General features: G+C 35.0%; 1 protein-coding gene across 1 annotated transcript in view; it reads right to left on the reverse strand.

The window, feature by feature from the left end:
* Positions 1 to 795: 795 nt before the first annotated feature.
* LOC127872260 (heat shock 70 kDa protein 12B-like) overlaps positions 796 to 12,513 on the reverse strand; it is a 13,764-nt gene continuing 2,046 nt past the window's right edge. Inside the window, exons 2-4 of the mRNA XM_052415594.1 lie at positions 7,576 to 7,794; positions 5,829 to 5,946; positions 796 to 4,041 (exon numbers count right to left, since the gene is read on the reverse strand). Coding sequence (XP_052271554.1) covers positions 2,969 to 4,041; positions 5,829 to 5,946; positions 7,576 to 7,794 — 1,410 coding nt within the window. The 3' untranslated portion in view covers positions 796 to 2,968. The remainder of the gene's footprint in view (positions 4,042 to 5,828; positions 5,947 to 7,575; positions 7,795 to 12,513) is intronic.

Raw genomic sequence — 12,513 nt, forward strand, 5'->3', positions numbered from 1 at the left:
GAACACCATGCTTTGTGATGCGTTTTCGACATGTCGGTAGTCTTGCTAATAGCGCAATAAACAATACATGTCAAGTTTTTGATCGTCAACAGATTTACATGTTTCGCGAAATATGTCAATAAGTTGATGCACTTAAGAATAGTAAAACGCCTGACAGATTTTATACAGTTGATTTGTGTTTAAATAGTTGTTAATGTTATAACAGAGCACACGTTCAAGCACATTGCCGACACACCTTATGATTGATTTAGTTTAATAATTACATTGAAAGAATTGTTCACTCCTTTTTAAATAGGGGCAAAACAGTGGCTTCTTTCCAACATGATGGAACCACGAATCCATCAACGATTTTACTAAATGACATGCAAGTTTCTATCGACATTGTATGACTTAAACCGTCAATTGACCATGTTAATGTAAAAGTTGATAGAACATCAACTATATCCTGTTCAGAAATACTGATATTCTTGAAGTAATTTCCCGTTGTGTTCATACAATGGATGTTAAGCATGGTGTCATCCACTTAGGAAATTGAGACACAATTAATCCTATGTGTTTTTTTCACTATTTGAAACTGAATATGATATGAGTCTTCAGGATTCAGGTATAATTTTGTCATGATCTTGGTATAATGTTGGCATAATGTTGGTATAATGTTGGCATAATGTTGGTATAATGTTGCAATTATATGCATTTTATTTTCATACCATGTTGGCGATTTTCCAGTCATGCTACGGATTAGTTGATCTACAGTCAGCAAGTTCAATAACAACTAACAAGAGAATAAAAACAACATTAAATTGCATGCTTTTTAATGATGTTTACTTTTTTCTTAGGCGTTTATAAGTTTTGTCTATCAATGTTGCTATAGGTTTTTCTGGATAATTGAATTGTAAATGTTACGTATTTCAGATGTAATATGGTTAAAACATAAAAAATAATCAACATGTTGATATAAATAATAAAATACACTAAATTATTTATCTTGATCGAACAGTGTACAATTGACGAAATCAAGATGTGTATGGTTATGGTCATAACGTTGTCAAAATACATTTTCGTACTACACACTAATCAAAAGCGTACCCATACATATTAAATCTGAAATCAATACATATAATACACCATGTACTCAAACAACATTCGTAGAAAACATACTTGGAAGAAAAAACAAAACAAATAAAATATTTTACACACTACAAATTAAAAGCCCTACAAAAAACTCCAAAACCAAAAATAACTGGCAAGTCCTTTTCGGAGAACATGAACTTAATTGGAAACACATATTTACCATGCCATATAAAGCAACTATTGAAAGCACACTGAGAAATTTTCAATATAAAAAACATCTTTTTGGGGAGTGAAAACACATTCAGCCTATTTGGAATCAATTAGTATCTTTTCTTGAACAACAGCTGCTAAACGTTAAACTATCTTTCTTAAATGTAAGTTTCGGAATTTACTCATAGAAATCAATAGACGGTAATAATGTTGTGAATTTTATTCCTATATTGATGAAATATTTATCTTTAACATGAAGTACAAAAAAACAAGTACCAAATTTTAATTGTTTTGTCCATAGTCTTAAACTAAAATCCAGATTGAGAAAGAAATAGCCCTCAGTAATGACACATTACAAATCTTTGAACAAAAATGGAATCGGATTAAATTCTCATAATGTTTGTCCACTTATATACATTTCACTCTAATGTTAGTTTATCTTTCTAAAATATTTTTGTATATATATTTTTTTCAATCTTATAAGATCATTGTGAATATACAACAAAACACACAAGTCCAGTATGCTTTCTTCCCACTTTGTACAACTCATCATTTTTCATAACTATTCTTCTGTTGTTCTTTTCTTTTCTCTTAAAAAAAGCACCTATCACAAACAACCAAAGAAAAGACACATTAGCCCATTTTTTTTGTATTTTTTTAAATTTTATGGAAACTAAAAAAAGTACATATATTAGCATATCTTGTATAACATGTCTGAACTTAATTGCTTTGTACAATCACTATGTTGTATGATCATATACATGTATACATTGTATGTATTAAATTGAATAAAAAAACACATTTTCGTAACAACGTCATGTGTTTGCTGGGCAGAATTCATATGGGCCGTTCTCTGTGAAAAGGGGGTTTAATGAATATGCGTTAAGTGTCGTCCCATATTAGCCTATGCAGTCCGCACAGGCTATTTAGGGACAACACTTTCCGCTGTAACTGGTTTTTTTGCTAAAAATAGGCTTTCTTTAAACGAACCATATCATAAAAGCTGAAATTGTTGTGCCTGATTTGCCTGTGCGGTCTTCACGGGCTAATCTGTGACGACTCTTTACGCATATGCATCAAATCCCCTTTTTGTAGCATATGAGCATATGTAGTTCGGCATAATTGACCTGGCACTCGTGAAGTCCCATAAGCATACATGACACGTTTGAATTATATCTTTCATGTGTATCGGTTTTGTTCGAGCAAGTTTGGCACATGTTTATTTAGACCATTCAATACTTGAATAGTACTTGGCGCGGTTTATTTTCCGTTAAAATGTATTTTTAAAAACATTTTCACGTATCCTTAAATGTTTGGTTATATTTTGTATTGATTGTACTACGTATACAAAGTAATATTCCCTATATCCAGTCAGCCATGTACCACAGTATATATTTGTGCTATCCATAATTTTGTTATGACTCAGTAAAAGTTCTGCAACTTAATAACAAATTCAGCAATTTCTTTAGATCACGTGATGCGATCAAACTGTTCCAAAACTAAATCACAATACATGTATACAATCAGCTTGCATTATGTTCGCCTATTCTGAATAACCTTTTCATGTGCACAAGTTTTTTTTAAAGATCAGAAAGACGGTATGAACAAAAATATATAAACATCTATAGTATAAAAATGGTTGCTGTGCGAATTTTAATCAATATTGATATTAATAAACAGGCCAGTTTTAGATCACGTGCAAGGTCAATGTCTCCTCTTTCCCCGTGTTCTTGTTCTTGACCTTGACCTTGATCTCCGTCTCCGCAAACATAAAGGTCACCTCAAGCTCCTGTTCCGTGATGGGGATCTCCGGGGAGTTCTTGATGGTCAGCGTCCCCATGCGCTCGCATCCGTCGTCCGTGGTAAACTCCGGATCTGACAGACGGCTTTTGTATACGTTCAATGTCGAGGTTGCGCTGATAGGGTGGATCTTGTGTGCGCAAGTATGGCTGGTTTTCACCTCCTCATTCGCGCGAACGAATACTTCAAAACATTTGTTAACAAGACGCTTACCGTGGCTAATAACCATTTTGTCCCGGTGCTTTTTGTTACCATCGTATTGTCTTAGCATCTCAACACCATACGTATCTGGCATGACCCTTGATTCGATTTTCTCTGGACGTTGTCCGTACTTCACCGCCCCCTTCAACACGGCTATTCCGGCATCCACCGGAACTACTAGCCGACGACCCGTCTTAACATCGTATCCAATGAGTCCCTTTTCGAGCACATTCTTGACGTATTTACTTTCACCGAAACCACCAACCAAAAGGAACAACTTGATGTCGTGCATCTTAGCGTCGCGCAATAACTCGTGAAGATGTCCCAACAGCTTCCGAAGCGGCTCCTGGAACCAAGTTTCAACGACTGAAGAATCAACTGACAGCTTATCCGCAGCTCTTGTTTTCACTTTGGTCCCGAATCGCGACGCAGATACTTTCTGGGACAGGGGGACATTTGATAATTCTGAACAAATCGTCGCAAGCGCGGCGGGTATTCTTAAGACCATGCCCCTTTCAGAATCTTCCGGGCCGCGGAAAGATCTCTTTTTGGTCTCAAAATCAGCTAGCATATCCAACAGATCCGATGAAGCGGTTTCCTTCATCTTTTTCATCGCCATTTCCCCAAATACCTCCGAGAGAAATTTTTCGTAGCACTCGTCCACGTATATGCCTCCCCATGGCCCCCCGCTGGGCTTGTGAAGGTTCCTAAAATTACCGCTCGGGAGTTTCTCATGCGTTGAAATGTCGGCAGTCCCGCCTGAAAAGTACACCGACTGTTATAACATGATGTGTCACCGACAATAAAGACGACACATTTATGGACACATTAATATCGACTACCAGTTCAAAAGGACTTCCAACAAAAAAATCGTCTTTATACATTTAATACTTAAAGGGGCCTTTTCACAGATTTTGGCATTTTTTTAACGTATTCATTAAATGCTTTATATTGATAAATGTAAACATTGGATCATAAAAGCTCCAGTAAAAAATAAAGAAAAAAAAATAAAAAAAGGAAAAGAACATTGCCCGGAGCAGGTTTCGAACCAGTGACCCCTGGAGTCCTGCCAGAGTCCTGAAGTAAAAACGCTTTAGCTTACTGAGCTATTCCGCCGAGTACACATTCCTGACGTATTTTATACCTTATATAAGCAATCTTCGTAGTTTCACAAAATTTAACGACAAAAACAGAACTCTCCAAATTATTCAATCGTTTCGCGTTGCAACGCTTTATAATTTTTAGGTTTTAAAATCGTCAAAAGATGCATATAATGGCTATATTAGAGCATGGTTAATGTTCAGTATTACTGTTTTCTCACAAATATCATAACTAAAACGAAAACTTAAGAATCTGAAACAACTTTTTTCAATTTTGTCAATTTACCAAAGCGTGAAAAGATCCCTTTAAAAAAAATGAGTTTAAATAAGTTACTTTTTTTCTTTCATTCTTTATTTTTTCTTATTTTTACGGGAGCTTTTTAGATCCAATGTTTACATTTATAAATATAAAGCGTTTACTGACAAGCATCAATACATGACAAACTCTGTGATAAAAATCTGTGATAAGTCCCTTTAAAAAACCCTTTTTAAAATTTGACCTGCAATTTAATAGTGGCGCTTATCCTGAGGGTTTGAACACGGAACCTTTAGCACGAAAAGAAACACGCTACCACTACTCCACATTGGCCGTTGGAAAGTAGTATTACCGGTATGTCGGGAATACACATTTTTGCACAAGTATCGATGAAAAGCATTACACATGCTTAATTATTTTTCCCGATATTTCTTCGATTGTTCATAGTAATAAACAAGCAGACATGTTTTAACATTTTTCATTGTCAGAAGTGTAAGTTCGCTTGTTGAATATGAAGAATTTCTTAATCTGAGGAAGGGCTAGTGTAAACGATTTTATTCGACATTCGTGTAATACTAGTAATAACCCTATTACTAGTATTAGTGCACTGGTCCGGCTGTTTTAACTAAGGAAATGTTTTAAAAACTAAACCTTGAGTTTATGTTATGGTATCCGTTAAACGTACCAAATGTTGCATCTACAAATCTTGATACGTTACCGACTTAAAGTAACATTACTACTCAAAATCAACGAAAAAATTCGTACAAATTTCGTAAAATAAAGCTTAACAATTAAAAATCATTGTTTCTTATTGCAATTGCCGAAATTTCAACGCCAGATGTTGTCTGGAAAAATAGATGTTTGGAGATACAAAATGCTCGTTTTCATTACTGTTTTGTATTGGTACCATTAAGTGTTCGTGTGTCGTATGAATGGATATATTCGCGGGAAATTAAAATCGAATTTATTGTGTCACAAATAAATATAAACGAACATTTCGTATCTACAACAATCTATGTAATCATACCACATCCAGCCTTGAAATTGTAGCTCTTGCTATATGGAACACTGATTGTTTAGTTGCTAACTTTATTTTACGAAATTCTTTACGAAATTTTCGTTGATTTTGAGCGTTATAGAGACTTTAAGTGTGTGTCTATTAAAAGAAAATATCCGAACATATACAATACCTCCGAGATCAATGACCATGAATTTCTTGCCAGTCAGGTCTATATCCGGTCCGTCGCACCAGACGGCAGCAGCTTCCGGTTCCAGAGCCAGGCGAAGTTCCGCGTCCGGGATGCCAGCCTATGAGCAGACGACAAGGAAAAATAATGCACTTCATGAACACGTATAAGAATTGCAAATGTATTAATTCAATTTATTTTATGCTTTCCGGTGGTTTATAGAGAAATATCATTGAATTAAAACTGATAATTTCACTGTTTCAAACAGTGAAAATTATCAGTGAAAATTACGTTTACTGTGAAATGACGTCATTGTTTTGACGAAATGTCGTCATTATCCCAGCGAAATTCTTTAGTTAAACTCTTAAACAATGAATATAAACGGTGAAAAAGGCATACAACAAAAAGAAAATTTGTTGGATTTGGTGGAATATCGAATTTCATTCACGAGTGATCATAAAAAATAATATTTTCACGAGTGGCGCTATCGATTTTAATTCACTCGTGACCATAGGAAAAATATATTTTTTTTATGATCACTCGTGAATTAAAATCGATAATCCACCGAATCCAACAAATTTGTTAAAGGGGCTTTTTCACGTTTTGGTAAATTGACAAAATAAAAAATAGTTGTTTCAGATTCGCAAATTTTCGTTTAATGTATGATATTTGTGAGGAAGTAATATAACCGAACATTTACCATGCTCTAAAATATCCATTATATGCATTTTTGACGATTTAAAAACCGGAAAATTATAAAGCGTTACAACGCGAAACGATTGAATAATTTGGAATGTTCTGTTATTGTCGTTATAATTTGGGAAACTACGAGGATTGCTTACTAGTATATAAGAAAAAAATACATCCGCACTTGGCATGAGCACGAATGGTCGAGTGGTCTAAGCGAAAGACATTTTACTCTTGCACACCAGGGGTCAGTGGTTCGAGCCCAGTTGAGGGTTACTTTCTTTTCCATTTTCTAATTGTATTCTTGTGGGGGGGTTGAGATTTTATGGTCCAAGGTTTAAATTTATCAATATAAAGCATTTAATGACAAGCTTCAATACATGCAAAAATCTGTGAAAAGGTCCCTTTAATCAATATCGTAAACCATGTACACACGTTTCTTCATTCTAGAGATGTTAGATTAGCTTGTATGATCACTGTGTTATTACCCTTTTTATCACGGCGCAGAACACAATTTTGTTGTTCAACTTTTACACCTGCATTTTCAAACCTATGATTAACATAAGTGTGCGCATGCAAATAAATCCTTCGCTAACATCTGAAACCGAACAAATCATGTCACGACAAGCTTGGGAGGGCTGTGTTGAATCTATCAGTTCGTTACGAATGTGCTCGAAGCCTGTATACATGTCACAAATGAGTACACCTATAATTAGACCATTAAGAGATCTAAAACGTTAAATTTTCAAATTCAATTGGTAGAGGGCGACTCGCCCAAGTCTATCATGTCTGTCTTGCCAATTCATACTTTATTGCGGAAAAATATTGAAACGTTACTAGTGAAACATTATAATAAATATTAGTATGTAAAATATTATACGATTTGGAAAATTATAAACAACAGAAATTTAATTGGCAAAAATCCTACTATAAGCATTAATGTCTTACATACAAAGAACCCAGCTAAATAATGAATATTGAAAATAACTATAGTGTATGTATATTATGAGTGTCAAAGACTATGTCAGAATATGTTCGAATTGTCTTCCACCTTTACAGATACCTTAGTCGCGGCTTCCCTCATGAACTGTTTGGCGCCGACGTCCCATATTGCGGGCACAGTAAGAATGTACCGGATATCCGACTCGACGATACCTGTGGTCGCCAGATTGAGCGCCTTCAGCAGGTGCTCGCGTAGGTAACGAATCGCCATGGTGAATACCGGAAGCGCCGGATGTGCCTGTCCATTGACGTCATTTACAGTTGAATCACTCGAGACCTTCTACAAATTAAATATATATTCCATGTCTATTCACTAAGCTACATATATCGCATTCCAAATTTCGGTCGTGGTGTAGATAATGGTGATTGGTGATGGCTATTTTCCACTATCAATGCAATGTCTGATTGTACATGTACATTTATTTGTCGTCAAGTCGATGGGCCAAATTGGATTGCCAAAACAATGGATTACGCACATGTGTTGTAGAGGTATGTCCACTGATTAACTGTTTTCTAAGACTGGTTTGATAAAATAAAAAAAATATCACCACCCATATATTAAACTATTGTTTTTCTAATATATTATTATGGTGGACGAACCAGTTATCGAACACCTAAGAAATTACGTTAAATTACCTTAAAATTGAAACACTTAAAATGACAAAAACATTTTGTTTTAACAAATGACTAACAGTTCAATCATTGCATGATTTATCTGTAAAGTTTTCCAGCAAACTACCTTCAAAAATTCATAACTATGTTTCCCTGATTATTGTCACCTCTAGCAGACAAAACAAAATGGCGGCCGATGTAAACATGACCTATTACCCGACACTTCATAAATACTGCTCCAGTATATACAAAGTCAAATAACTATCACGTGAGCCGGACTCGGCGAAAAAATCTGCGTCTGCTGCAATCAAAATTGAAAACGGAAATATGCTTTTTGGTGTGTAAATGCACGTTTTGATAAATGCATTAAAAAAAGTAATAGCAAAAAACACACAAAACGGTGTAAATAACAATAAATGCATTCCTTTAACCTGTTTTCGGCGCATTTGTTACAAGCTAATTAGGCAAGTAGGTCATGGACTTCATGTGTGACCATTTGTTTATCAATGTGACGTCATGCGCACTTTTGCGCATGTGCATACAGAACCAAAACAAAACGTCCGATAATAGGTGCTGTTCGATAACAGGTACTTACACGATAAAACATGTTAAGGACGTACGCGGTAGTTTAGTTTCACGCAAAATTTTGCTTTTTACTTTAACACCGGTTGCGCAATATGTGTATGCTTTTTCGGATAGTCGTTTAAAAAAGGGCTGTTTGTCCAATAAAGGGATAATAACAAAATATAAAGTATTATGAAGCAATGAAAATTGATATTCAATGTGTAGCCCCTGAACTACACAATGCGAATCAACCATCATCCCTAAGACCACACAGACCTTTTAATCGCATGATTGTTACGGAAATTTTTAATTAATTGAAAACCTTTCTGTTGAAAGTAAAACTTGTTTGAAACGGATAGCTCTCCTTAGAATTAAGCAAATCGGTATTGAATCATCGTAATAATTAGTATGTTATAAACATGTCATAAAAATATATTTGATTACATATAAATTATAATCAAAAACTGTATATACATTTAATGTTATGCTTAAAAATAAATCGGAACACTTTTATAATTTTGATTTCTCAGACACGGCTTAAGGTATCAACTTCCATGAATTGTTGCTTGAGATCATTTACTAAATAGAATACCAGATGAATTGAAATCATTTATTCACGACGTCTGGACCATGTGCGAGTGAGGATGCATCTTGCCGCACGTGCATACATGCGAATATTAGTTGACTTGTGTTCACATAAAAAAATCTGTATATGGTTTATTTTTGGTTAGCAATTGATTAAAAAACATTGCTATTGTTAAATGTTTCTTCTATTCATGTGACTAGTTGAACTTCTTAAGACGTGATCGACATGCAACCACGCGTAGCATACGGGAACTTGATAAGGTCCATATTATTGAATTAAAAACATCATTTAGTATAATTTCAGAAACTTATTATAGATAAAGAAGTTCATATAGGAAGTGATTGAGTGTTAAACATATACGTCATAATTGCCTTCTGTAATATCTCTTTTCACATGCGAACCTTTTTGTAGTATATAAAAGTTTTCATAAAAATGCAATATTGTGTTGGGTTTTGTCTTTATCGCACACGAACCAGGGCCTTTCCCAGGAAATGTTGACTGAGGGGGGGGGGGGGGGGGCCAAAACGGGAGGGTGATTTTTTTTATATTAGGCACTGTTCAATGTGAATTTTAATGCGAATAGAAACATTATTTTGTGCTATAAATTTATGGATATATAACAAGTAAATCAGCACCTTTCTGAAGTCTAAAGCTTCAACCATTATGGACCGTCCATAAAGTATGTCACGCCCCAGGTGGGGGAGGGGGTGTAAGAAATTGTGACAGTTTGTGACATGGGGGAGGGGGTCAGGCCATGTGTGATGTCACACATTTAAAAAAAATATATGTCTGATTTATTTATTGTTTCTTTAGAAGAATTTAACAATAATTTTAAAAAAATTGTGAAACATTTGAATTAGTTTTATGTAAAAATAAGACGAATTGCGTATCTCCCGAATGCGTTGTTCGAATGTTTAATAGAAAACTTGGCTGGGCCGGCTTATTCAATATACTAGTACACAACCTCCACGCAGATTTCAAAGACGAAATAATGTATTGGACTGTCTATTTTAAGTTAGTAAAGGGTTGAAAGAAAAGCTAAATTATAATTTCGTTTTTGTTAGAGGTAAACACGTGGATAAATTTTCATACTGCCCATCGTAACAACCCTACAGTCATAAAAGCCTCTAATGTGAAAGTTCTTTTACCGGTAGGTGAAATAATAAAACGGTTTAATAGTGAATTGTGTTTTATATTAAATTTGAATTAGGTATTAATTTTAAACAAGATATGTGTTTGTCAGAAACACAATGCCCCCTAATGCACCGCTTTTTTTAACCTTTGACCTTGAAAGATTACCTTGACCTTTCACCACTCAAAAAGTGCAGCTCCATGAGATACACATGCATGCCAAATATCAAGGTGCTATGTTTAATATTTCAAAAGTTATTGCAAAACTTTACTTTATTAAATTTTTTAATTTTCGACCTTTGACCTTGAAGGATGACCTTGACCTTTCACCACTCAAAATATGCAGCTCTATTAGATACATATGCATGCCAAATATCAAGTTGCTTTGTTCAATATATCAAAAGTTATTGCAAAACTTTAATATATTAAAGTTTTAAATTTTTAACCTTTGACCTGGAAGGATGACCTTGACCTTGACCTTTCACCACTCAAATTATGCAGCTCCATGAGATATACATGCATGCCAAATATCAAGTTTCTATGTTCAATATTTCAATAGTTATTGCAAGACTTTACTGTAACCTTAAAGTTTTGGGACAGAGTGACAGAATGACAGACAGGCCAAAAACAATATACCCCCGATCTATCGTTCCGGGGGCATACCAACTGTTCGAAATTGTGAGTTTTTGACGTACTTTAGGGGATGGGGGGTCCAAGATTTTGTAACAGTTTGTGACATGTGGGAGGGGGGGGGGGGGGGGAATGGTCAAAAAAGCGTGCCAGGCTTAATCGACGGCACATTGGTCTGAAATTCACACACATGTTTAAAGCTTTAGATTTCAGAAATGTATGACACTTTATGAGGAAGGAAAAGCAACCTTTGAAACTAAAACCCCTTTATTATGAAATCTAACATAAAGTTTGACTGTAGTGAAGGTTTGATTTCAAAGAGAAAATACTATTATGGTTATATGTCAGTAACTGGCATATAACATACTTGTATTTGCTTTTTGAATTTAAACCTGATCCTATGTTTCGAAGCAAATTCATAATAAAATGTTTATCATCTACAGCACAGTTCTCACAGAAATGTATAATAAGGTATGACTCTAGAGGAGGTTTGAATTCAAAAGAGAAAACATTATTATCGTTCAGACCTACGACCTTCTGTATCAGTTCCATCAATTCGCTGTTTCTCTTTCCTTGTCCAATCAAAAGAAGTGTTACATCAACCATTGAAAGGTGAAGCATTGAGCACAATGGGTTATTGACATATCGCAAGGTGAGAAAGAAAACATAGCCTAGGGGCTTATCTCCACTGGCGAGCGCTAATCCCCTTGTGTATCAGGGGCAATTCAACACATCTGCGCATTTGTATTGCGGGGAAGTGTACTGTGGGCCCTTTCATGTGAGAAAAATTTGAAGTAGGCACATTAATAAAAAATCATAACTCGACAGCCAGCTGGGGGGGGGGGGCCGGGCACCTGGGCCCAGTGCCTGGGTACGGGCCTGCGAACTGTAAACATTACAATGTTTTGCATATATATGTTCATAGCAATTTCATTAATCTGTTACTGCTTATTCCGTTGATAAGCCCCTTTAAATGTATTGTGAACGTCTTGTTTTAAGTTGGAAACGATATTTACCTAACCTTAATGATCTCGATACATTTTTCTTATTATTTGTGTTTCCGTTTAAATTTAAATGTACATTTACGTTGGCATACAGCAATACATTGACCAAGTCATTTCAATCTACTTTTTCATTGGCATACCGAAATATATTGGTGAAGCCGTGTCAAGAATTAAAACTTATATCGCCGATATGCCCCTTTAAATGTACGGTATACGTCTTGTTTCAGCTGGATGCTCTATTAACCTACTTTTTCTGATCTTGCTACACATAATGTGTTATTTCATTTACATTTAAATATACTTTAATTGGCATACATATGTTTTGACCTGATGTTTTTTAAGTTGTATTTTACTTCATGCAGTAACTTTGTAGTTATGAACAAACGACGCCGGTGACATATGCTTTTCTTTATCTTTTTTATTTTTATTAAGTTATGACTCATAAAACATTTGATTAAATTTTGAAAAAAAA

Source organism: Dreissena polymorpha, chromosome 1, assembly GCF_020536995.1.
Source record: "Dreissena polymorpha isolate Duluth1 chromosome 1, UMN_Dpol_1.0, whole genome shotgun sequence".
NCBI lineage: Eukaryota > Metazoa > Mollusca > Bivalvia > Myida > Dreissenidae > Dreissena > Dreissena polymorpha.